We start from the raw sequence: 27,798 nt of genomic DNA, 5'->3' as shown, positions 1-27,798 counted from the left end.
TGGAGTGCAGTGGTGTGATCTCAACTCACTGCAACCTCCACCTCTTGGGTTCAAGCGATTCTCTTGCCTCAGCCTCTGGAGTAGCTGGGATTACAGACACATGCCACCAGGCCCGGCTAATTTTTGTATTTTTAGTAGAGATAGGTTTCCGCCATTTTGGCCAGGCTGGTCTTGAACTCCTGACCTCAAGTGATCTGCCTGCCTGGGCCTCCCAAAGTGCTGGAATTACAGGAGTGAGCCAAGTGTTGTCAGTTTCTATCATGGAACCTACAGGTATTCGGATATGCAGCAATGGTGACAGACAACAGTAAATAAACCATGTGTACATAATAAGTATGAAAATGTGAAATTTCCTTTTACGATCAAATCTTCCCTCCAAAGAACTTAGTTTTTTTTTTTTTTTTTCCTTAAGTTTCAGTAGGTGTTTACCTTTAAAAAACTCATCAGTTGCAGTTGGCCAGACTTTTTTTCTGTGTTTTTCTTGGTCTCCTCCCCAACCCCTCTTACTTAGGACTGTATTATTCTGCTAGGAATGCCGTAACAAAATGCCACAGACTGGGTGGCTTCAACAACAGAAGTTTATCAACAGAAGTTTATTTTTTCACACCTTTGGAGGCTGGAAGTCCAAGATCAAGGTGTTGGCAGGGTTAGTTTCTCCTGAGGCCCCTCTCCTCAGCTTGCAGACGGCTGCCTTCTCACTGCATTCTCACGTGGCCTCACTGTGTCCCTTCTACCTACGTGTCTCTTCCTCTTCTTAGGACACCAGTCCTAGGCTGGATGCCGTGGCTCACGCCTGTAATCCCAGCGCTCTGAGAGGCCAAGGCAGGTGGATCACCCGAGGTCAGGAGTTCAAGACCAGCCTGGCCAACATGGTGAAACCCTGTCTCTACTAAAAATACAAAAAATTAGCCAGGCGTGGTGGTACATACCTGTAATCCCAGCTACTCAGGAGGCTAAGGCATGAAAATTGCTTGAACCTGGGAGGCAGAGGTTGTAGTGAGCTGAGATCATGCCACTGTACTCCAGCATGGGTGACAGAGCAAGGCTCCATCTCAAAAAAAAAAAAAAAAAGGAAAAAAGGAGGCTAGTCCTATAGGATTAGGGTCCCATTCTTATGACTTCATTTAACCTTAATCACTTCTTTAAAGGCCTTATTTCCAAATACAGTCACATTAGGGGTTAGAGTGCCAACATATGAATTTGACACAAGTCAGTCAACAACAAGTACCATCTGTATTCTATTTCTTTCTTCACTCTCCCCACTGCCACTCTGTCTCTATTCTCAGGCAGGAGTATTATAGATGCATTTCCATTACTTGTAAACATGTACACATTTGTTAAAGGGTTAGATGCATTTAAGTTGGGCATCAAGCCTCAGGCCAGGAAAGAACTTTAGTCTCTACCACCAGGCAAAGTCATAGAGCTCAGGAGAGAAAAAGAATTAGAATTCCCAGGTTATATGGATCAGAAAGCAAGCAGCAGGATAATGACATGAGATTATAATTTTAAATCCAGAGATAGAAAAGTAAAGGAAGTTTCTTTCATTTTCCTGTCACGCATATGACCCTTTCTTTATTCAAAAGTATCAAAAAGATAGGCTGGGTACAGTGGTTCACACCTGCAATCCCAATGCTTTAGGAGGCTGAGGTGGGAGGACTGCTTGAGGTCAGGAGTTTGAGACCAGGCTGGGCAACGTGGTAAGACCCCACCTCTACTGAAACATACAAAATAAGCCAGGTGTGGGTGTGTGCACCTGTAGTCCCAGCTACTTGAAAGGCTGAGGTGGGAGGAGATCACTTGAGCCCAGGAGGTTGAGAATACAGTGGACTATGATCATACCACTGCAACCCAGCCTGGGTAAGAGAGTGAGACCCTCATCTCCAAAAAAAAAAAAAAATACACACACACACACACACACACACACACACACACACACACACATATATAAGATAACTGAAGAGAAATGCCATTTTCTTGTTATGAAGTCTCCTCAAGTTTCTCATGGAGATTTATTTGGATGGGCCTCCCAGAGTAAAGTTTGGGCCTCTCTCTCAAGTAGGCATCTCCAATGCCCTAGAATCCATTCCCAGTGATCTGGCATTGGGTAAAGAGGGGGTGCTGCCTGGAGTGCTGCCAGCAGACCACAGCATCACCCCAATGCTCCAGGCCAAAACCCTCCATCACAGGCTGGTGTCGACCAGCTGCCCAGGCTGTTGTAGCACCTGCTTCCTCCTGTTTATAGCATTCAGAACTTTCTTCCTGGGACCCAGCTGCATTTGTATGCTCTGAAGGTCCTCATCAGAGCAGAGCAGCAGAGCTTCTAGATCAATCTGCTCTCTCTTAAAGATAGGCAGGAATTCTTCCAGGTGCTGAGACAGCAAGAACACTTCCAGGGGCGTGGCATCGACCACATCTTCCTCCCACTCCACTTCATCCTCACCCCATGGTAGATCATCTTTGAGGCTGTTTTCCTCTTCCTCTTCATCAGCTATACCCTCATCAGTCTCTGATGTTCCTTGTGTTTGAAACAATTCACTGGGCAGTTTAAAACCCAACTCCCTCTTGCTATCTGAGATGTCTTCAGGACTCAATATCCTGTTCCTTCTAAAAACAATACTTCCTAGACCTGGACGATTGAGAATGGATTCATGGCGCACACTGCTGTCCTCCTCTGCTGACAACTGGAGCTTCTCTTTGAAGTCCCCTGAGAATGAGTCTTCCTCTTCCTCTCTGAACACTTCCATCACGTTCCTCTGCCCACTTCTGCCTTCCTTCCCCACCTGTTCTGCTGTATCGTTGTTCTTTTTGAACTTGATCTTGAAAGTATCTTTAATGCCCTTAGATAGTGACCCGAATGTGCCAGGAGCAGAAGCATTTGAAGGGAATGACCTGGAGAAGGTACCCTTGGAAGAAGAGACAGTCCCAGACTCCTCCTTGCTGTAGGTGCGGGCCATCTTATTTTGGTGCTTCTCCTGGAGCCTCTCACACTCTTTGATCTGCCTCCTGGCATTCTTCTGAGCCTGCTCCTTCAGCCTGGTGACCTTCTTGGGGTTCATGATGTTCTGCGCAGTGGCAGCCTTGTCCAGGAGAGCAACACATTCATTCTGCTCCCTGCTGGCAGCAGCATCCAGCGGAGTCTGTAAGTCATTATCCAGGGCAAAGATGTTGGCACCAAAGTTGACCAGGAATGAGACGCAGTGGGCATGGCCATTGGAGGCTGCAAAATGTAGAGGAGTGTTTCCCCAGATGTCACACCTATCAGGGTCCCCTCTAGAAGAGAAAATACAAAAAAATAAATAAACATGTTGGGCATTTTTTTCTGAATTGGGCTCCAACAATTCAAAACAAAAATAAAGAACAAAAGGCATGTTAATGCAAACATGTTCATCCTGACTTGACATTGTTGTAAGATACTGGCTGCAAGTCCAGCTATCTTAGAACCGTCCCATCTTAAAACCACATGGCCAGAAACAGAGTCCATCTCTAACCTGTGTCTCCTTTTTGTTTGTTTCTTTTGTTTTGTTTTGAGACAGGTTCTCACTCTATCTCCCAGGCTGGAGTGGAGTGGTGTGATCACAGCTTATTGGCAGCCTTGACCTCCCAGGCTCAGTTTATTCTCCCCACTCAGCCTCCCGAATAGCTGAGACTACAGGCATGTACCATCACACCTGGCTAATTTTTTGTAGAGACAGGGTTTCACCATGTTGCCAGGTTAGTTGCAAACTCCTGGACTCAAGCCATCTGCTCACCTTGGCGTCCCAAAGTGTTGGGATCACAGGTGTAAGCCACCACACCCGGCTGTGTCTCCTTTTTAGAAGCAAGAAAAACTTTCTAAGAAATTCGCCAGCCAAACAACTTTCTTGTCTCATTGGCCAGCACTGGGTCACATGCCTAAGAGATGTGAAACATAGTACTGTGTTTAACTTAGATCAATTGGATTTTGCCCTGAAACTAGGCATAGGATTGTTCAATGGCTCCTCAAGAAAATAATAAAATCAAAATCCTAATTTGTAGCATGTGCCAATTTCTGTGGTGTAAATACATCCACCATGGCAGATTTCAAGCTACCAATGTGACATCACTAGACACAGAGTTTGGAAGAGATCCACAGTAGCATACCATTATCAACCATTTCCACCAGGTAGATATAATGGACATGAATTACCTTAAGAGATAGGTAAGAGTGAAAGGTATTAAAATAAGTAGAAAGTGAGACTTTTGTGTAACCTTGTTAATATAATTTGTTAAATTAAAGGTTAAACTTTTTTTTTTTTTTTGAGACGAAGTCTTGCTCTGTTGCCCAGGCTGGGGTACAGTGGTGCGATCTTGGCTCACTGCCTCCCAGGTTCAAGCAATTCTCCTGCCTCAGCTTCCCGAGTAGCTGGGACTACAGGCACCCGCCACTGCACCCAGCTAATTTTTGTATTTTTAGTAGAGACGGGTTTCACCATGTTGGTCAGGCTGGTCTTAAATCCTGATCTCAGGTGATCCACCCGCCTCAGCCTGCCAAAGTACTGGGAGTACAACTGTGAGCCACCACACCCAGCCTGTAATTTTATTTTTAAGAATGGCTATGTTCTCAGAAGCTCAGGCTTATAGTAACCTATGATTGAACCACTGTACTACAGCCTGGGCAACACAGCAATACCCTGTCTTAAAAAAAAAAAAAAAAGGCTAGGCTCAGTGGCTCATGCCTGTAATCCCAGCACTGGGAGGATGAGGTGGGAGATTTGCTTGAGGCTGGGCATTCAAGACCAGCTCGGGAAACACAGCAAGACCTGTCTCCATTAAATATTTTTTTAAATAAAAATAATAAAAAGTAAAAAAGAATGGCTATGTTTAACTGCCAAACTTTCTAAAATTTAGAAATAACTGCCAACAAGCTGGTTCCAGCATGCTACTGCTACCCTCCCGAATTGAGTCACATGTGGAGAAATAAATAACTGAACCAAACTCAGTCCCCATCAGCAGAAAAGAAGAAAGAAATGGATGTTGGGGAGGTAGCAAACAGTCCCTGTTATAAACATTATTCATTAAAAGGGCATTACATCTCTATTTATTTCTCCACTTACTTCCATATGACTATAGGTTCATATAAGTGTGTCATTCTACAAAAGTTTAAGGAGGACTTGAAGATACTATTAGATGGTATTAAGGCCAGAAACCCAATGCCTGGCACAGAACAGGGACACAGTAGGTGCTCCAGTATTTGCGGAATGAATGAAAACCTATTGGAATCCTGCTCAAGGCAGCAAACCGTCCTCTCCTACGAGGACTTGAGTGACAAACAGGAACAGATGAAAAGTCGAGTAACTTTTTTTTAATGATGTCCAGAGCCATGCACCACTGCTGAGAACCCTAATACATATACTAAGGGGTCCTTCCTTTGCCCTAGTCTAGACTCCAAAATCAGGATCTCACTAAACTCTGGCCAGCCTGGCCCCATGGAAAGAGGACAGTGAGTCTGAGAAGTCCTCTTAACATTCCCGGGAGGCAGAGGGCAGAAACAGAAGAGAAGATCTGCACCCTTGAAAATGACCTGTTAGTGCGCCATGACCCTTCTACTAGTTCCTGGCTGCTCAAAGTTTGGTCTCCAGACCAGAAGCATCACCTGTGAGTTTGTTAGAAGTTCAGAAGACTCTCACGCCTGAAATCCCAGCACTTTGGGAGGTCGAGGCGGGTGGATCACGAGGTCAGGAGTTCAAGATCAGCCTGGCCAACATTGTGAAACCCTGTCTCTATTAAAAATACAAAAATTAGCTGGGCATGGTGGCATGCACCTATAATCCCAGTTACTCAGGAGGCTGAGGCAGAAAATTGCTTAAACCCAGGAGGCGGAGGTTGCAGTGAGCCAAGATCACACCACTGCACTCTGGCCTGGGCGACAGAGTGAGACTCTCTCTCCACCCCCGCACCCCCCAAAAAAAGTACAGAAGACTCCCAACCAGACTTATTGAATCAGAATCTACACTTTAGCAAGATCTGCAGGTGATTCATAGGCTCACTAAAGATTGAAAAGGACTTCACCGGTTTAAGGGAGGAGACCACCCCTCATATTGTCTTATGCCCAACTTCTGCCTCCAAAGAAAGAACATGTGAAAACTAAAAGTCAGAAATGAAATCCACAGGCAGACAGCCCGGCGCCACACCCTGGGCCTGGTAGTTAAAGATCAATCCCTGACCTAATCAGTTATGCTATCCATAGATTACAGACATTGTATAGAAAAGCACTGTGAAAATCCCTATCCTGTTTTGTTCCAATCTAATTACCGGTGCATGCAGCCCCCAGTCACATACCCCCTGTTTGCTCAATCAATCACAATGCCCTTACATGCACTGCCTTAGTGTTGTGAACCCTTAAAATGGACAGGAATTGCTCACTCGGGGAGCTCGGCTCTTGAGACAGGAGTCCTGCCAATGCCCCCGGCTGAATAAACCTCTTCCTTCTTTAACTCCGTGTCTGAGGAGTTTTGTCTGCAGCTTGTCCTGCTACATTTCTTGGTTCCCTGACCAGGAAGCGAGGTGATTGGTGGATAGTTGAGGCAGCTCCTTAGGCGGCTTAAGCCTGCCCTGTGGAACATCCCTGCGGGGGACTCTGACCAGCCTGAGTGACGCGGATCCTGAGAGTGCTCCCTGGCAGGCATTTGCCCCGGTGGGATGCCTCGCCAGAGCAGTGTGTGGCAGGCCCCGGTGGAGGGTCAATGCAGAGGCTGAACACTGGGAAGGAACAGGCACTTGGAGTCTGGACATCTAAAACTTGGTAAGACTAGTCTTTGGAACTTTCCCACTCTGTTTGAGTGGAAACATGGCCTGATCACCCATGGCGTGCCTTTATCGGCACTTTGGTTTTGGTTTTGGTTTTGACCTGGTTTGAATTGCTTGACAGGACCAGTCTTGGGAACTTGCCTACTCCATTTGAGTGGAAGCGTGGCCTGATCACTCACAGCATGCCTTTATCGGCACTTTGGTTTTGGTTTTGACTTGGTTTGAATTGCTTGACAGGATTGGTCTTGGGAACTTGCCTACTCCATTTGAGTGGAAGCGTGGCCTGATCACCCACGGTGTGCCCGTACCGGCACTTTGGTTTTTGTTTTTGACTTGCCTTGGATTGCTTGATACTTTGGTTTTGGTTTTGACCTGGCTTGGATTTCTAGACACTCTGATTTTAATTTTGATTTTGGTTTGGTGTAAACTGCAAAAGTGTGTGTGTGCCCTTTTTACCCATTCTTTGTTTTGTGGTGTGCATGTGGTGTCAGCGTGGTGTTTTGTCTCAAAGAAGCATGGACCAGGCACAAATAAGCCCACTCTGCTAGGAACTATGTTGAAAATTTTCAAAAAAGGATTTAAGGGAGACTATGGAGTACTATGACACCAGGAAAACTTAAAACTTTGTGTAAGACTGGCCAGCATTAGAGTTGGTTGGCCATTAGCAGGAAGCCTGGACAGGTCCCTTGTTTCAAAGGTATGGCACAAGGCAACCTGTAAGCCAGGGCACCCAGACCAGCTCCCATACACAGCCACTTGGTTACAGCTGGTTTTACACTCCCCACCCCCAACACACAGTGGTTGAGAGAACAGCAGCATAAGCAGCTGCCAGAGGCAAAGAAAGAGAAAGAGAGGAAAAGAGGCAAAGAGAGAAAGAGACAGGATGAGACAGACAAACAGGGAGTCAAGGAGAGAGAGAGAGAAAAAAAGAAAGAGAAAGGCAGAGAGAGGAAGAGACAGAGGCAAAAGGAAAGTCAGAGACAGACAAAGTCAAAGAGAGAAAAAAAGTGAGAAAGAGGTATACAAGTAGCTAAGGAAAAAAAAAGCCATCTATACCAATTCTAAGTTAATTTAGACAATACAAGGTCTTATTAATAGCAAAGGATAATTAAAATCCCAAACTTACAAGGTTTTCAAGAAAAGTAAAGTTTGCTAAAAGTTAATAGTGTAACATGTATTATAGTAACTTCTATTCTTGTGCCTTAGTCTAGTCCACAGATTTAAAAAAAAGTGGGGGGGAAGAGGGGCGGAATTTATATAAAAAGAGTGTTATATGGTAAATTCTTGTCCTGAAATAAATTAACTGGTTGTTTAAAGAAAGAAATGTTTGTAATAAGTCAGAAAGTTAAGGCATGTCAAAAAATTGCCTGTAAAAGTCGTGAAAGAAAAACGTTATAAAAAATGTGTTAAAAAAAGAATTCATGCAAGAAATGTTGTATAATTTAAAAGTAATTAGCCCTCCTAAATGTTAAAACTATTGAGGAGACAGTTTATGTGCAAGGTGTATAAGGAAAGTAAAGTATACCGTTGGTAAAAGGATTATAAGTAGGCATAAGAATGTGGATTTTTACCTACATTAAAAGGTTAAAAATATGTATATTTTGTTATAAAGTTTTAAGCAAGTTTTAAAACGTTAATTGTGTGTAAATTCTGTGTGTAAACACATCAGCTAACGTTAAAGAGGTATCATCCAGTTTTTCTGGACATTAAAATAAAAGCATAACAGGTTTTTCTTAAAGTACCAACCAGCTCTTTAGCAAAAATTATAAAAGGTTAAAAAGAGTCTATAAAATCTTACCTTATGGTCAAAGATTAAAAATTAGATAAATATGTCTACAAGTTTTTATTAAAATTAAGTTTAACATTAATGATACACTAATATAAAGGTGAAATTTAGTTTATCTGGTATAAAAATCATACAAAAAGCATTATTAAATATAAAATGGTGTTTAGCTTTCTTTAGTCTAAAAACTAATAAAAAGAGATGCTAAAGGAAATTTCTCAGTAAAAAGGCACTAAGGACTATAAAGTCCACTGCCAAGGTCCCCACATTTAAAACAAAAGGTCAGTTTCTTAGAAATTATATACTTGGTTTATCTTCCACTTTCCTTTCCCTCAAAACTAAAAGTCTTTTAGCACATGTAGCACCCCTAGAATTTGCAGTAAACCAGCACCAGCCTGAAGATCACATTCTCATGAAAAGGTGGAAAGAAGAAAAACTCGAGCCAGCCTGGGAAGGACCCTACCTTGTGCTGCTAACCACCAAGACTGCTGTTCGTACAGCAAAAAAGGATGGACTCATCACACCCGAGTCAAGAAAGCACCACCCCCTCCAGAGTCATGGGCCATAGTCCCAGAGGAAAACCCTACCAAACTAAAGCTAAGAAAAATTTAAGTCTTTTCATCTCTATTACTCTTTCTTCTTTCCTCTTTCTCTTGCTGACCATCTAGTTATTAACATAACCAAGTCAATTTCCCCTCCAACTACTGAATTTAATGCTTGCCTTGTTATACTCTGTGGAGACTTGCCAAGTCAAAGACAGCTTTCTACTTCAGAAAAGTACTTCTGTCCCTCCTGACTGGGCATTACTAAACTAGGACCATTTAATCTGGGGAGATTTTGATAAAGATCCCAGTGCCAACCAGGAGTCTTGTCCCCTGATGTAGAGCTTTCATGCCATGGTTGGTCCAATGTTCTGTGGACCACTAAAGAGCAAGGATGGACTGCCCCAACCGGTTTTTGTAATTTCCTAAAATCATACATTCACTTTACTAGAAGATCATAGAAGTTAAAGACTTAAAACAAACTTCAGCAATTAAGACAGGATACCAAGATGCAAATGCCTGGTTAAAATGGATCAAATATTCCATCTGCATGTTAAACAAAAGCAATTGTTATGTTTGTGCACATGGCAGGCCAGAGGCCCAGATTGTCCCCCTTCCACTGAGGTGGTCCTACAGTCGACCAGGCATAGGCTGCATGGTAGCTCTTTTCCAGGATTCTACAGCCTGGAATAATAAGTCATGTCAAGTCCGGCATATCCCAAAGTCCAGCACCCTGTGGTTCAGGCCCCGAGGGCCATCCAGCTTCCGTCTCCCAACACTAAGTTTGTTTCGAGTCTCTCACAACAGGGAGAAGCTTAGTATTGCTTAGAGACCTGAAAGGATGCAATGAGCTTAAGAATTTTCAAGAGCTTATCAATTAGCCCTTGTTCATCCCTGAGCGGATGTGTGGTGGTATCATGGTGGACCTTTACTGGGCACTCTGCCAAATAACTGGAGTGGCATTTGTGCTTTAGTCCATTTGGCTATCCCTTTCACCCTGAGATTTCATCAATCAGAGAGAGAAAAAATAAGACATCGTAAAGTGAGCAAAGCCCCTTATGGGTCTTTCAACTCTCACATCTATTTAGATGCAATTGGAGGCCCGCAAGGAATACCAGATCAATTTAAAGCTTGAAATAAAATAGCTACAGGATTTAAGACAATATTTTAGTGGGTGACAGTTAATAAAAATGTGGATTAGATAAACTACATCTATTACAACCAATAGCAACAAGCTTTTCATGAGTTAAAAGAAAAACTCATGTTGGCCCCAGCCCTGGGGCTACCTGACCTGACAAAACCCTTTACACCCTATGTGTCAGAAAGAGAGAAAAATGGCAGTTGGAGTTTTAACCCAGACTGCAGGGCCCTGGCCAAGGCCAGTGGCCTATCTCTCAAAACAACTAGACAGGGTTTCCAAAGGCTGGCCCCCATGTCTAAAGGCCCTGGCAGCAACAGCACTGGTAGCACAAGAAGCAGAGAGCTAACTCTTAGGCAAAACCTAAACATAAAGTCCTCCCATGCCGTGGTGACTTTAATAAATACCAAAGGACATCATTAGCTAACGAATGCTAGACTACTTAGATACCAAAGCTTGCTCTGTGAAAATCCCCGCATAACCATTGAAGTTTGCAACACCCTAAACCCCACCACCTTACTCCCAGTATCAGAGAGCCCAGTTGAACAAAACTGTTTAGAGATATTGGACTCAGTTTATTCTAGCAGGCCCGACCTCCGAGACCTCCTTAAACATCTGTAGACAGCAGTACATGGATGGGAGCAGCTTCACCACCCCTTGCAAAGTGACTCTGAAGAAGACGACAAGCCCTGCTCCAGTCACACCCGGAAGCTGACTGACTGGTCCATGTATGGCAGAAGCATAAGGAAGTTCATCGCGGGACTCATTTTCCTTAAATTCTGCATTTGTACAGTAAGGTCTTCAGCTGACCTTCCTCAGACTGAGGGCTGTTCCCAGTGTATACATCAAGTCAGTGAGGTAGGACAAAAGGTTGCTATGGTCCTATTATTTTACGGTTATTGTAAGTGTACTGGAACTCTAAAAAGAACTTGTTTGTATGTTACTCTATACAAGGTATGTAACCCAAGAAATGACCAACCTAGTGTGTGTTATGACCCATCTGAGCCTCCCATGACCACAGTTTTTAAAATAAGATTAGGGACTGAAGACTGGTAGGGGCTCATAAACGATATGAGTAAAGTGTTAGCCAAAAAAAAAAAAAAAAGTGCCCAAACGAGTCACCTTAAAATTTGATGCCTATTCTGTCGTTAATAACAATAAGTTAAAAATAGGATGTGGTTCTCTTAATTAGGAAACAGGCCACATGGCAGAAAATAAGTACATTTATCATGAATTAGGACTGTGTAAAAATAAATGTAGATACTGGTTTTATGTCATTTAGGCTACTTAGATTTAAAAAATGAAAAAAATCCTCTCCACCTTCAGCAAGGGAAAAGTGGCCCTTCCTGTACCAGTGGTCAGTGTAACCCCTTAGAACTAGTAATAACCAACCCCCTTAATCCTCGCTAGAAAAAAGGAGAACGTGTAACCCTAAAAATTGATGGGGCTGGACTGGATCTTCAAGTAAATATCGTGGTTTGAGAAAAAGTTTATAAACGCTCTCCTGAGCCTATATTTCAAACCTTCTGTGATAAACTAAATGTGCCAGTACCAGAAATTCCAGGAAAAACAAGATATTTGTTTTTGCAATTAGCTGAGCATGTAGCCCAGTCTCTCAATGTCACTTCATGTTATGTATGTGGAGGAACTGTAATAGGAGATCAATGGCCATAGGAAGCCTGAGAATTGGTACCTACAGACACAGTTCCTGATGAATTTCTGGCCCAAAAGAATCACCCTGATCACTTCTAGGTCCTAAAAGCCTCAATCATTAGACAATACTGTATAGCAAGAGTGGAGAAGGACTTCACCTTTCCTGTAGGAAGACTATATGGTGGAGTTCAAACCACACAGAGAAAAATCTATTCAGTAAATTTCCAAAGTTGCAGACCATTTAGGCCCACCCAGAATCCCATTGGGACTGGACGGTCCCCACTGGGCTATACTGTGGACATAGAGCCTATGCTAAGCTGCCTGTCCAGCAGACAAGTAGTTGTGTTATTGGCACTATTAAACCATCTTTCTTCCTACTGCCCATAAAAACAGGCAAATTCCTGGGCTTCCCTGACTATGCTTCCCGCGAAAAGCAAAGCATAGCCATAGATAATTAAAAAGATGATAAATGGCCTCCTGAAAAAAGTATACAATACTATGGGCCTGCCACTTGGGCACAAGACGGCTCGTGGGGATACCGGACCCCCATTTACATGCTCAACTGAATCATATGGTTGCAAGCTGTCTTGGAGATCGTCATTAATAAAACTGGTAAAACCTTGACTGTTCTGGCCCGGCAAGAAACTCAGATGAGAAATGCTATCAAAATAGAATGACTCTCGACTCCTTGCTAGCAGCTGAAAGAGAAGTCTGTAGAAAATTTAACGTTACCAATTGCTGCCTGCACATAGATGATCGGAGCAAGTAGTCAAAGACATAAAGACATGACGAAACTGGCACATGTGCCTGTACAAGTGTGGCACGGATTTGACCCTGAGGCCATGTTTGAAAATGGTTCCCAACACTATGAGGATTTAAAACTCTTACAATAAAAATTATAGTAGTAATAGGAACCTGCTTACTGATCCCTTATTTACTACTTGTACTCATTCAAATAGTAAAAGGTTTCATCGCTACTCTAGTTCACCAGAATGCTTCAGCACAAGTGTACTACCTAAATCACTATCGATCTGTCATGCAAAAAGACATAGGTAGTGAAAATGAAGGTCAGCGCTCCCACTAATAAAATGAGTGAGAGTCTCAAAGAGGTGGGAGAATAAAGGAGGATACCACCCCTCATATTGTCTTATGCCCAATTTCTGCCTCCAAAGAAAGAAGTAAAAACTGAAAGCAGAAATGAAATCCACAAGCAGACAGCCCAGTGCCGCACCCTGGGCCTGGTAGTTAAAGATTGACCCCTGACCTAACCGGTTATGTTATCGATAGATTCCAGATGTTGTATGGAAGAGCACTGTAAAAATCCCTGTCCCATTCTGTTTCGTTCTGATTACCAGTACATACAGCCCCCAGTCACGTATCCCCTGCTTGCTCAATCGATCACGACCCTCTCACACACACCCTCTTAGAGTTGTGAGCCCTTAAAAGGGACAGGAATTGCTCACTCGGGGAGCTTGGCTCTTGAAACAGGAGTCCTGCTGATGCTCCCGGCCAAATAAGCCTCTTCCTTCTTTAACTCGGTGTCTGAGGAGTTTTATCTGCAGCTTGTTCTGCTACAGGTTAATGTGATCCAACCAGAATCCAATAATTTGATAAATCAGATTTGTAATTGCTCCATGGGAATTCCTGGCTCTTTGGTGTGTGTTAGTTACAAAGAAGCACTTTCACCTTCTGTGCCTTCAACCATCACAATCTCCCTCTTAAGAGAACGCAGGCAAGAATCATTATCGCAGGAATAAAATAAAACTCAAAGAGCTTAATTGATTTGCCCAAGGGTAACAGGCGGCATGCTTTGGATCAGGCTGGTCTCCAAGTCAGATTGTTTCCAACACAATGCATCCTAGATTAACACAACTGGGCTTTTCCAGCTGCATGGCCTCAAGCTTAATTTTTCTAGGACTTGGTTTCCTCATGTAAAAAGTAAAATAAAGGTTCATCTTCAAAAACTTTCCTCCCCATCTAATTAAAAATAAATAATAACTTCTCTTAAAAAACAAAATGTATTCAAAAACCTGCACTAACATTCTTAAATATCGACTAGCCATGATAAAAAAATCAATATACTTTATACTCTTAACTCCCACAATTTAGCCTAAATATTTACCCTAACATATTTATACTAGTCCAAACAAACATTAAGTCATAACCTGTTCCTCTTCCTTATTTAAAAGTATTTTTACCTTTCTCAACATTCCACAAGTTACCCCCTCCTTCCTTTGTTCTCCTCTACCTTTGCCTCTTTTAAAAAGTTCTAAGTTACTAACCTATCAAGACAAATACAAAATGTAAAGTCCCATTCCAGCCAATAAAAACCAAACACAACAATAAAGTAAACATGTGAAGTTATGAATAACCCTGTCTCCTTTGTTCACTATACTCTTATAACAAAACTACTAACAAATAAACCCTTTCTACAAAAAATAAAAATAGCCTTACTAAAAGAATTAAATTTATGCTCAAATACTATTTCTTTACAACACCAAAAAGCAAACATTCCTAACACTCATCTGTAAATTGAAGATAATACTGTTACCTATTCATAGAGTTATGTGAATGAAATAAGTTAATCTACATAAAGCAACAGAAAACTGCTTGGCACATAGTAAATATTGAATAAACATTACTTATTATCCTTCCCCTTGCCCCCAAACTCATAATCCTTAATTACATGTATTTATTTTTCCTTGTATTCAACTAGTAAATTCCCGCAGCACAATAACTCTTGTGGGTTTTTAAAAATCACTTATAGGCCAGGTGAGGTGGCTCACACCTGTAATCCCAGCACTTTGGGAGGCCAAGGCTGGTGGATCACTTGATGCCAGGAGTTCGAGACCAGCCTATTCAACATGGTGAAACCCCATCTCTACTAAAAATACAAAACTTAGCCAGGCATGGTGGTGCACACCTGTAGTCCCAGCTACTCGGGACACTGAGGCAGAAGAACCTGAGAGGTGGAGCTTGCAGTGAGCTGAGATTGCACCACTGTACTCCAGCCTGGGTGACAAAGCGAGACTCCATCTCAAAAAAAATAAAAATAAAAATCAATCAATCAATCACTTATAGTTTTAATTTGACAAATATTTATGTCTTGTCTCCTTAATTGGATAATGTGCCCCAAAGGGCAAAACCTGTTTCTCTTTCTCCTTTGGGTCACCCACATGTCCCAGCGGAAGTCTCAAACTCAACCCAAAGAGGCCAAGCAAGTCATGGAAGTGACTGAATGGGGCCAAGTTTGTTCTTTCAACGAAGTCACAGTTAAAAGCATACTCCACCTAGAAAGGACAACCACAGCTCAGCTCCCTTGAATAAAAGCAGAAACAATATTGCCAGAGCTCCCGTTTTTCAAATGAAGCCACAAATCCAGAATTTCATGAGAAATTCTGTGATTTTTAAGTGTTGGCTCCAATTTAAAAGAAAAATATAGTAAAGTCCAAATAAAACACATTTGTGGACCAGCTCCAGCCCATAAGCTGGCAACTGGTAACCTCCTTCTGAGCAGAGAGAACAGTGTGAGCACAGGCACAGATGGCTGATATTACAAGGCATATTTGGAGAACCAGGAGTATAGATCAGCGTGACCAGAGTGCGTGGAGTTGGGGGTAAGGGAGAAGAGTGGAAAAGGAAAGAAAATGAAATCAAATCTAAGGAAAGCAAATATTAAGTAACACAGTTTTGCTGGGAAGCCAGTTTCCAGAAGGCTCTGGTCAGTCAGCCTGATTTAATTGTTTGGGATGAAAGGAGATCCTTCAACCTTGGCACAGACCTGCATCTTAAGGGACCGCTGTGCCTCCCCGCTAAACACGTGGTTTCACTTTTTATTTTAAATAAACACTAGATGCAAAAGACTCCTGAAGTATCCTAGACATCAAAGAGGGATTGTAAAACACCCAAGACGTTACTATAAACAGAAACAGAAACATACTGATTAAATTTGCCTGAAGTTATCCTTGGATTGGATAAGTTGAAAACAAAATTATTGGGAGGAGTGAGCTGCAGGAGAGATGCAGAAGGGCACTAAGATGTCTGGGCTAAATGTATATGCTTAAGACCATAGAGTGGTGGAATTTTCCCATTTCACTGAATCTTTATTTTGCTTTAAGTTCTAGGATACATGTGCAGAACGTGCAGGTCTGTTACATAGATATACATGTGCCATGGTGGTTTGCTGCACCCATCAACCCATCATCTAGGTTTTCAGCCCTTCATGCCTTAGGTATTTATCCTAATGCTCTCCCTCCCCTTGCCCCCCACCCCCCAACAGGCCCCAGTGTGTGATGTTCCCCTCCCTGTGTCCATGTGTTCTCATTGTTTAACTCCCATTTATGAGTTGGAACATGCGGTCTTTGGTTTTCCGTTCCTGTGTTAGTTTGCTGAGAATGATGGCTTCCGGTTTCATCTAAGTCCCTGCAAAGGACATGATCTCATTGTCTTTTTTTTTTCTTACGGCTGCACCCATTTCACTGAATCTTAAGAATGATGCTTTCAAGACAGAAGGAAGAACAGTAAACCTGAGATGACCCCAAAGGTGGGTCTTCTTTTGAGAAAATTTCAAATGTAAAATTCCAGATTTACAGATGAAACTGTCAGTAAGACAACTCATGGGTTTTCCTAGTGGCTTTAAGCTATTAAAACTCGCAAAACTTCAGCCGGGCGCGGTGGCTCATGCCTGTAAACCTAGCACTTTGGGAGGCTGAGGTGGGCAGATCACGAGGTCAGGAGATTGAGACCATCCTCGCTAACACGGTGAAACTCCGTCTCTACTGAAAATACAAAAAAATTAGCCAGGACTGGTGGCGTGTGCCTGTGGTCCCAGCTACTCGACAGGCTGAGGCAGGAGAATGGTGTGAACCTGGGAAGCGGAGCTTGCAGTGAGCCGAGATCACGCCACTGCACTCCAGCCTGGGCGACAGGGCGAGACTGTCTCAAAAACAAAACAACAACAACAAAAATCTTGCAAAACTTCTATTTACAGACACATTTCTGAATTAATGTACAATTTAAATGAAAATATTTGCTACAGACAAGTTGCATGGAGTCCTTTTAAATTCCTTACTTGTCATTGTTCACATTTCTTGATAGAACCATTGCATATAACTGCCTGGGTGGCAAACTGGTCTCTCTCATTTGATCATCTGAGTTCAACATTGATGCTCTATGGTTTTCTTGGGCTAAGCTCAATCTAGTGTGATTTTTTTCTATTCCCCTTTTCCCCAAAAGAGAAACTTACTGAAGAGATTTAAAATAACCCATTTATCCCTTGATTTTTGGTAGATCAGTGCATTTGGGCAATAATTTTTAAAGCTGGCTTAGCACTATTGTCACTAAGTAGGCAATTTGCTTAAATTACTCTGATCATCTGTTCCATTCCAATTTCTCCTCCTGAAGTTGTTTTTTTGTGAAGTTCTCAGAAAAAAACGATTCTTTCAAAAATGTTTTTCTGCATAAGAAGAAATATTTGGACTCACTAATAATCAAAGAAATGCAAATTGAAACAATACTCTGCCCTTTGCCAATCAGATAGGCAACGATTAAAAAGAATAGGAATACTTGCTTTTGGCAGGAGTATGGGGAAAGAATTACTGCTGGAAGAAGCAGAAAGTGGTTCAAATTTCCTGGCACAGTATACACAAAACGTCTTTAAAATGAGGCGCTCTTTTGAATCTATAATTCTACCTTTAGGAATTTGTCCTAAGGAAATAGAAGACCTTTGTGTAAAGATGAATGAGCAAGAATGTTCCTCCCAACCTTACTTATAACAGGAAAAAGACTGGATTCAAATTAAGCATCATGAATAGTCAACTGATTAAATATATTATGGCATCAACCTGTGTCCATCAGTGGAAGAATGGATAAAGAAAACACGGTCGCTCCACACAATGGAATACTATCCAGTCTTAAGAAACAAAGAAATCCTGTCATTTTCAACAACATGGATGAGCCTGGAGGGCAGTGTGTTAAGTGAAATAAGACAGGCACAGAAAAATGAATACCACATGATCTCACTTATATGTGGAATCTAAAAAAGTCTCCTAGAGGCCGGGTGCGGTGGCTTATGCCTGTAATCCCAGCACTTTGGAAGGCTGAGGTGGGCAGATCACGAGGTCAAAAGATTGAGACTATCCTGGCCAACATGGTGAAACCCTGTCTCTACTAAAAACATAAAAATTAGCTGGACGTGGTGGCGGGCGCCCGTAGTCCCAGCTACTTGGGAGGGCTGAGGCAGGAGAATTGCTTGAATACAGGAGGTGGAGGTTGCAGTGAGCTGAGATCACGCCACTGCACTCCAGCCTGGTGACAGAGTGAGTCTCTGTCTAAAAGAAAAAGTATCCTAGAAGCAGAAAGTAGAACGGTGATAACTAGGAGAGGCAGACTGGGGAGATATTGGTCAAAGGATACAAATTTCAGTGAGACAGGAGGAATAAGTAAAAGACATCTATTGTAACACATGATGACTATAGTTTTTTAATTAGTTAATCTATTTATTTTTTATAGAGATGGGGTCTTGCTATGTTGCCCAGGCTAGTCTCGAACTCCTGGCCTCAAGCAATCCTCCCGCCTCAACCTCCCAAAGTGCTGGGATTACAGGCATGAGTCATCATGATAAGCCATTCAGCTCAGTGGCTATAGTTAATAAGAATACACTGTATATTTGAAAATTGCCTACCAAGTAGATTTTAATGTTCTCATCACAAAAAGTATAGAAGGTAACACATATATTAATTAGCTAGATATAATTCCATAATGTATACATATTTTTAAAAATCATGTTGTACACCATAAATATATATAATTTTTGTTAACTAATAAAAATAATGAAACTGGCCAGGCACAGTAGCTCACACCTGTAATCCTAGCACTTTGGGAGGCCAAAGTGGGTTGATCACTCGAGGTCAGGAGTTTGAGATCAGCCTGGCCAACATGGTGAAACCTCGTCTCTACTAAAACTACAAAAATTAGCTGGGGGTGGTGGCGTGCGCCTGTAATACCAGCTACTCTGGAGACAGGCAGGAGAATTGCTTGAACCTGCGAGGCTGAGGGTGCAGTGAACTGAGATCACACCACTGTGCTCCAGCCTGGATGACAGAGTGAGAATCCATCTCAAAAACAAACTAACAAAAACCATAAAACAGAATACCATGAAGTCATTAAAATAGTGGCATACATTATCCTATCCCTAGCAAATTAACACAGGAACAGAAAACCCAATACCGCATATTCTTACTTATGAGTGAGAGCTAAACATTGGGTACTCACAGACATAAAGATGGCAACAACAGACATGGGGGACTATGAGAGGAGGGCAACAGTTGAAAAACTATTTGGTACCATGCTCACTATCTGGGTGATGAGATCAATCATACCCCAAACACCAGCATCCTGCAGTGTACCCACATAGCAAACCTGCACATGTACCCTCTAAATCTAAAAGTTGAAATTGGCCTGGCACGGTGGCTCACACCTGTAATCTCAACACTTTGGGAGGCCGAGGCAGGTGGATCGCCTGAAGTCAGGAGTTTGAGACCAGCCTAGCCAACATATAGTGAAACCCTGTCTCTACTAAAAAATACAAAAATTAGCTGGGCATGGTGGCACACACCTGTAGTTTCAGCTACTTGGGAAGCTGAGGCAGGAGAATCACTCAAACCCGGGAGGTGGAGGCTGCAGTAAGCCAAGATTGTGCCACTGCACTCCAGCCTGGGCGACAGAACAAGACTCTGTCTCTCAAAAAAAAAAAGTTGAAATTATTTTAAAAAATAAAAATAGTGGCATGGATCTCAACTTTTAAGTGCAAATGGTCCGTGATATATTGTTAAATAATTAGAAGGTTTCAGTATAGTTTATATGATTGTCTTTTTAAGGGAGAGAATGTACATGTGTTTGCATGTACTCAGAGGAAAAAGTCTGAAAGGATATATATCCATATATACCCAATGTTGATGACTGTGGGAACTGGTGTAATTTTTACTTTATCAATTCTATTCAATATGATGTGAAATGTTACAATAAGTACGTATTTCTTTAAGAATCAGACCAGCCTGGTCGGCATGGTGAAACCTTGTCTCTACTAAAAATACAAAAATTAGACGGGTGTGGTGGTGGGCACCTGTAGTCTCAGTTATTCCAGAGGCTGAGGCAGGAGAATCACTTGAACCCAGGTGGCGGAGGTTGCCCTGAGCCAAGATCCCACCATTGCACTCCAGGATGGGCGACAAAAGCGATACTCCATCTCAAAAAAAAAAAAAAAAAAAAGGAATTCGCAAGGGGGAAAAGTCTAGTTTCCATTTTAAAAAGTAAAAATAAAACCAGCCGGGCGCGGTGGCTCATGCCTGTAATCCCAGCACTCTGGGAGGCTGACGCGGGTGGATCACAAGGTCAGGAGATCAAGACCATCCTGGCTAACATGGTGAAACCCTGTCTCTACTAAAAACAAAAAAATTATCCTGGCATGGTGGTGGGCGCCTGTAGTCCCAGCTACTCGGGAGGCTGAGGCAAGAGAATGGAGTGAACCTGGGAGATGGAGCTTGCAGTGAGCCGAGATCGCGCCACTGCACTCCAGCCTGGGTGGCAAAGCAAGACTCCGTCCCAAAAATAATAATAATAATAATAAATAAAACCAAGAAATTTCATACACTTTAAAGGTAAAATGATTTTTTTTTTTTTTTTGTAATTGGGCCACTATGCTTCCTAGTGCAGGAAAATACATGTTAATGATGGCTTTCCATCTTTAAATTATAAAAAGAAAGAAAGGAAAATAGTTTTCTAACAAAGCCAGAGTTTTTATATAAATGGTTGCTATAGGATTCATTGTTTATCAGGTAATGACAGATAAACTCTTAAATCATCAGACTGGAATGGACTTCAATAGCTGATTAGCTTCTAAATTCAATTTTTAATTTTCTTTTTTTTAAATTTTAGGTTCAGAAGTACATGTGCAGGTTTGTTATATCGGTAAACTCTTGTCACGAGTGTTTGTTGTAGATTATTTTGTCACTGAGGCACTAAGCCAACGTGTTCTCATCATTTAGCTCCCAATTATCAGTGAGAATATGTGGTATTTGGTTTTCTGTTCCTGCGTTAGCTTGCTAAGAATAATGGCCTCCATCTCCATCCATGTTCCATCCATGTTCCCACGAAAGATGTGATCTCATTCTTTTTCGACTGCATGCTATTCCATGTTGTATATGTACCACATTTTCTTTATCCAATCTGTCATTGATGGACATTTAGACTGATTCCATGTCTTTGCAATTGTGATAGTGCTGCAATGAACACTCACGTGCACGTTTGTCAGTTTGTTTGTTTTTTGAGATGGAGTCTTGCTGTTCCCAAGGCTGGAGTGCAGTGGCGCGATCTTGGCTCACTGCAACCTCCTCCTTGTGTGTTCAAGCAATTTTTGTGTCTCAGCCTCCTGAGGCGCTGGAATTACAGGCATGCGCCACCACACCCAGTTAATTTTTTGTATTTTTATTTTAGTAGAGATGAGGTTTCATCATGTTGATCAGGCTGGTCTCCTAACCTCAAATGACCCTCCCTCCTTGGCCTCCCAAAGTGCTGGGATTACAGGCGTGATCAAGGCATGTGTCTTTATAGTGGAAGGATTTATATTCCTTTGGGTATATACCCAGTAATGAGATTGCTGGCTCGAATGGTAGTTCTGCTTTTAGCTCTTGGAGGAATTGTCACACTGCTTTCCACAATGGTTGAACTAATTTACACTCCCACCAACAGTGTATGAGTGTTCACTTTTCTCCTCAACCTGACCAGCATCTGTTATTTTTTGATGTTGTAATAGCCATTCTGACTGATGTGAGATGGTAATTTTCTTCCCTTTTCAACTTCCTTAAATCTAATTGGAAATTTGGCCTCACACTGGTTCCCAGGATTAGCTATGGTCAAAAAGGGACCTCACAAGACTTTTTTTTCTTTTTTTTAGCCTACGTCAGGTCTACTTAACAGAGCAGATCTGAGATGCTTTTGAGGGCAAGAAAACAAATCTGAGATCTACTAGATCCAAGACAGGAGTTGAGAAGGAAGGACTAGGAAAAGCAAGGTTAGAAGAATATTTGCACCCATAGCCAGTGTTTAATAAATATTAACATAAGCAAACGGGGGGCTGGATATTGATATTACATTGAAAGAAATGATGTTACCATGTCAATTTAGTGGAGAAAGAGAGAGACTATAACAACTAATTGTGTTGGAACAAATGAGTAGCCACTTGGAGAATGCAGAGTTAGATCATAATTCAGATCTTAAATTCTATAAAGTATTTAAAATAACAAATGAAACTAAAAATGGCACTAAAGGATCAGTCAATATTGAGTCATGACCTCAAAGTTAGAATCACAAAGACTGATAGACTTATATATAAATATATATATTTGTTTACATTTATATTTAAAAATCTGTTGTCAAAAATGTAAACTGTGTATTGTAAAGTAGTTGTAACCTATATGACAAGAGTTGATATTGTTAACTTTCAAAAGCATTTTTATCAAACAAGGAGAAATGTTGAAAACCCCAATATAAAAGTGGAATAAGGTCATAAATACACAGTTCACAAAAGTGGCATTCCAATGGCCAATTCTTTTTAAGCATAAAAAGAATTTTCAACCTCGTCAGTAACCAAAGAAAAGAACATTAAAGCCACACTGATATATCATTTTCTCTTTGTTTTGTTTTTTGAGACAGAGTCTCACTCTGTTGCCCAGACTGGAGTGCAGTGGCCTGATCTCAGCTCACTGCAACCTCCGCCACCTGGGTTCAAGGGATTCAGGAGCAATTTGTGCCTCAGCCTCCTGAGTAGCTGGGATTATAGGCGTGCACCACCACACCACGCTAATTTTGTCTTTTTAGTAGAGATAGGGTTTCGCCATGTTGGCCAGGCTGGCCTCGAACTCCTGGCCTCAAGTGATCCGCCCGCCTTGGCCTCCCAAAGTGCTGGGATTACAGGAGTGAGCCACCACACCTAGCCTGATACATCATTTTGGATCTATCATGTTGGCCAAAATGGATACTCACTTTCTGAAGGACAACATGTCCATTTATACACACACACAGTCTTTAAATTGCACATATGCTGCTATGGTTTGAATGTTTGTGTCCCCTCCAGAATTCATGCTGAAACTTAATCGTCAACGTAACAGCGTTAAGCAGTGTGGCCTTTAGGAGATGATTGAGTCATGAGGACTCTGCCCTCATGAATGGGGTCAGGCACCCTTATAAAAGGGCTTGACACAGGGAATTTGCCTCTTTTTTTGCCCCTTCCTTCCCTTCCTCCATGTGAGGACACAGCCAGAGGGTGCGACAACAAGGTACCATCTTGGAAGTGTAGACAGGGCTCTCACCAGGCACCAGTCCTCCTGGTGCTTTGATCTTGGATGTCCCTGCTGCCAGAATGGTAAGAAATAAATTTCTGGTTTTTATAAATTTCCTAATCTAAGGTATTTTGTTATAGCAGTACAAATGGACAAACACAAATGCAAATTGATTCAGAAATTTCACTTTGGAGAATTTATTCTCAAGAAAATATGGCCGGGCCTGGTAGCTGACGCCTGTAATCCCAGCACTTTGGGAGGCCGAGGCAGGCAGATCACCTGAGGTCAGGAGTTCAAGACTAGCCTGGCCAACATGGTGAAACCCTGTCCCTACTAAAAATACAAAATTAGCTGGGCGTGGTGGTGCATGCCTGTAGTCCCAGCTACTTGGGAGGCTGAGGCAGGAAAATTGCTCGAACCCGAGAGGTGGAGGTTGCAATGAGCCAGGATCATGCTACTGCACTCCAGCCTTAGCGACAGAGAGACTCCATCTCAAAAAAAAAGAAAAAAAAAAACAAAAAACAAAAAAACACACAAAAAAGACAATGTCAGCAAAGATTTATGTACAAGGATAGTCATCACAGCACTTTTCAAACTAGGGAAAACAAACTGTGTGTCCAGGAGAGGGGTTGGCTAAGAAATGTATTTGCTGATTAGAGTCCTACAAAGTCCCTGAAATTTATAGAAGAATATTAAAATGTATTTATACACACTATATTATATATAGAGAGAACTATATACATCTTAGTAGCATGGCATTATAGGACATTTTGTCTTCATGTTTTGTGTGCATATGTAAGGTTTAATTTTCTGGGTTCAGCTCATGTTACTTTTGTAATTAAAGACTAGCAGAACCAAGCTGAGTGCTGTGGTTCACATCTGTAATCTCAACACTTTGGGAGGCTGAGGCAGGAGGATTATTTGAGCTCAGGAGTTCGAGACCACCCTGGGCAACAAAGCAAGACCCTGTCTCTATTAAAAATAAAAAATAAATAAAGACCAGCAGAACAGTTATTGTAAGAGAATATTTCAAGCTTTCACAGGTGAGAGAGAGAGAATACCTAAGCATTACTATTCAAAATGGTCCTCAAATGGAACAAGAGCTCTCTCCTGACTGAGAAGAACCCCACACCCTCTTCTAGGAGGACAAACTCAGTGGCTGACACAGTTTGGATCTGTGAGATTTCATGGGGAACAAATCTCAAATCAAACTGTAATCCACAATGTTGGAGGTAGGGACTGGTGGGAGGCGACTGGATCATGAATGGTTTAGCACCATCCCCCTTAGTACTGTCCTCATGATAGTGAGTTCTCATTAGATCTGGTTTCTAGGACCTCTCCCCTTGCTCTCTTGCTCTTGCTTCTGCCATGTGAGATGTCTTTTCCTTCTGCCATGATTGGAAGCTTCCTGAAGGCTCCCCAAAAGCAGAAGCTCCTATGCTTCCTGTGCAGCCCGCAGAACTATGAGCCGGTGAAACCTCTTTTCTTTATAAATTACGCAGGCCCAGGCATTTCCTTATAGCAATGCAAGAATAGGCTAACACATTGATTTTAAAGTAACTGACATCTTGCAGTTTGTGGAAGGAGGTAGCCTTTCTGTAGATGGAGAAAGCTGGGGAACCCTAGGCTGCATAGAAGAGATGAGATGACTGGAGAAGGCTGGCTGATGGGGATCGATGTGTCTGAGAAAAGAAAGTTTTAATCAGACAAGAGAGATGGGGAAGATCTGCTTCACTCACTTCCTCATTCAATCTTCAACTCGAGAACTCTCCCAATCCTGGGTTCTTCTGACTCTTCCTAAATGTTCCCTACTTTAATAAAGGGTGTCAACATCCAAAACCTGGGACCTTAACCCTCCTTTTTCTTTATCTGCCCACGTCCAGTCAATCATTATTGATTCTACATCCAAACTGCCACTCAAATCCAACTATATCTTCCCATTCCCAATGTCACTACCCTAGTCCAACTCATCTCAACCATTAAAACATCCCCAAACATTCTCTCCGACTGTTATCCATCTACCTCAGTGAGTTTTGTAAACATAAATCTACTCTGGAAGCTTCCCTGCATAAACCTAAGACATGGCTTCCTGGGCCCTTAGGATAAAGTCCTTACCAGAGTTGACAAGGCTGTTTGTGATCTGGTCTTATCTCTCACACTTGCCCTGACCCCACTCCTACTCGAGCCATGTCCAGCCATACTCAGCTTCTCTAGTTCTCAGGACACAGTTTTCCATCTTAGGGAAAACACTCTTTCACCTGGCCAACTTGTTCTCATTTTCCTAATCCCAGCTTAAATGCTTTCCCCTTAGGGAAGCCTTCCCTCACCCCTGAGATTGAGGTAAATGCCTGTTTAGTACCCTCTGTTTCCTCTTTTGTAACAAATATCATAGATGAACCAAGCACAGTGGCTCACATCTATAATCCCAGCACTTTGGGAGCCCGAGGCTGTCAGATCACTTGAGCTCATAAGTTGAAGACCATCCTGCGCAACATGGCAAAACCCCATCACTACAAAAAATACAAAAATTGCAGGGCATGGTGGCGCACACCTCTAGTCCCAGCTACTTGGGAGGCTCAGGTGGGAGGATCACTTAAGCCTGGGGCTCAAGGCTGCAGTCAGCTATGATCTCGACACTGTACTCCAGCCTGGGTGACAGAGTGAGACCCTGTCTCAAAGCAAACACACGCACGCGCACACACACACACACACACACACACACACACACACATCATAGATGCCTTGTCTTCCTCTCTCAAATCTGATCACTACGACAGGGATTGTGGCCGTCTTGTTGATCACAGTGTGCCCAGTGGCTAGCAAAATATCTCTTAAGAGATAAGTAGCTGGCACATAACAGATACTGAATAAATGGGTATATTGAATTGGATTCACCTGGCTCCTTTATTTACCTTGCCCTTTTCTCTTTCTTTACCCTCTTGCATTATGGTTGCCAACACAACCTAGCCCTCTGATAACAGGCAGAACAAGCAGAGGAGTTGGCTGACTCCTCCATTAAAATCTGGGCAAAGAGATGGTGTGTGTGTGTGTGTGTGTGTGTGTGTGTGTGTGTGTCTATCCACTAGCCAAACAAGTGATAGAGCTAAGACAGGCTAAAGATTCCTTGTAGAGCCAGCAACTCCACTCAAAAGAGCAAGACCCTGTGTCAAAAATAAAAAATAAAAAAAATCATGAGCTTGCACTGGGATTGAAAGTTAATAAAAGACTGTGGGATTTTGATGGCATAGATAAAAAAACAAACAAACAAACAAACAAAAAACTAAAAACTCATTTGTTCCAACCAAGGTTGACAACTTAAAACCAAGTAAAATAATGGCCTCTTTTAAAAGAGAAAACTGTTTAAATTTCATGAAAAGCATTTTTAAAGGCATAGAATTAAAATATCTTCCCTCTTCCCCATGCAGATAATGCCTTAGAGTTCAGAGTCTCTCCTCTGATTGGGGCTAAGGGATGAGCCACTCCCATATTGCCAGACCTCAGTGAGAAAAGAGAGCATCTCTAGGCATAGTTTTCTCTCTTTCTCTAAAAATCCAATCATTTAGACAATCTAGAAAGAGGATAAAGTATTTGTATTGACATCCCTGACTCTTGCTGCTATCTGCAAAAACCTACTGTGAACACTGTTTCCAACGGAAACCATCGGGTTGAACTTACCCTCTACTGCAGATTATCTCTAGGGCTTCCAGGTTCCCATGGTAGGCTGCCAAGAGAGTGGGAGTCATGCCATCTTCATCTGAAAGATTTAGATCTCGCTTGGTAGCCTCTTTTAGAAGTTCCAGGTAACTATCACTAGCAGCTTGGTGGTAACGAGTAGACATTTTTCCTGCTCACCGGAACTTGGCCAGATGTCTCTCCAGGCAGAGAAGGGTGTTGGCGGAGCAACCTTCCTATAGAGCTGGTTAATTAGTGACAAGGAAGAGTGTCACCAGGGGCAAAGCTCATTCCAACTGCTTCCTTCCGTGGAAGGCAACAAGGTTCAAGCCACTGAACTTGGACCTTTTCTCTCTGAAATAGACATGACGTTGACTATTGAAGACTGCTGTATTCATCTTGAGTGTTTTGAGGCACATTTAATTTTTCTATGCCCATTAGTTTCTTGAGTTAATATTGGCCATCTAGGCACAGGATGTAAGAAATTATTTCTTAAAAAAATGCAGAGCTAGTGTAGTTCACTAGCTGTTTTTTCCAAAAAGAACAGCTTTATTGAGGTATAACACCATTAAATTTACCCATTTTATGTATACAATTCAATGATTTTAGAACATTTATAAAGTTGCATGCCCATTATCATAATCCCGTTTCCATCAGCCCTTAAAGATCCCTCGTGCCATGTGCTGTCAATCCCATTTCCACTCCCAATCCCAGGAAACCACCAGTCTTCTTTCTGTCTCTATAGATTTGTTTTCTATGGGCATTTCAGATAAATGGAATCCTACAATACATAGTCTTTAGCGTATAGCTTGTTTCAATTCACAACTTTTTTGAGGTTTGTCATGTATAGCGTGTAACAGTAGTGTCTTTCTTCCTTTTCACTCCTGAATAATATTCCACTGTACTAAC

The 27,798-nt window shown here is 42.1% G+C and overlaps 1 protein-coding gene across 1 annotated transcript; it reads right to left on the bottom strand.

Moving 5' to 3' along the window:
- Nucleotides 1-578: 578 nt before the first annotated feature.
- On the bottom strand, nt 579-27,093 carry ANKS4B (ankyrin repeat and sterile alpha motif domain containing 4B). Its single transcript, XM_005591428.5, has 2 exons — nt 26,893-27,093; nt 579-3,270 (listed from the first exon to the last, which is right to left on the bottom strand). Exons 1-2 carry the CDS (start codon nt 27,054-27,056, stop codon nt 2,181-2,183), a joined length of 1,254 nt encoding a protein of 417 aa, XP_005591485.2. The 5' UTR covers nt 27,057-27,093; the 3' UTR covers nt 579-2,180.
- Between the last annotated feature and the right edge of the window lie 705 nt (nt 27,094-27,798).

The sequence above is a fragment of the Macaca fascicularis genome, chromosome 20, assembly GCF_037993035.2.
Source record: "Macaca fascicularis isolate 582-1 chromosome 20, T2T-MFA8v1.1".
Taxonomy (NCBI): Eukaryota; Metazoa; Chordata; class Mammalia; order Primates; family Cercopithecidae; genus Macaca; species Macaca fascicularis.
Note: the sequence above shows the minus strand (reverse complement) of the source record. Positions and strands in the feature narration are given on the sequence as shown.

Coding starts and splice junctions, on each gene's coding strand:
- ANKS4B (XM_005591428.5), bottom strand. CDS start 27,056: ATGTCTACTCGTTACCACCAAGCTGCTAGTGATAGTTACCTGGAACTT. Junction 3,271..26,892: donor GAGATAATCTGCAGTAGAGG/GTAAGTTCAACC, acceptor TTTCTCTTCTAG/AGGGGACCCTGATAGGTGTG.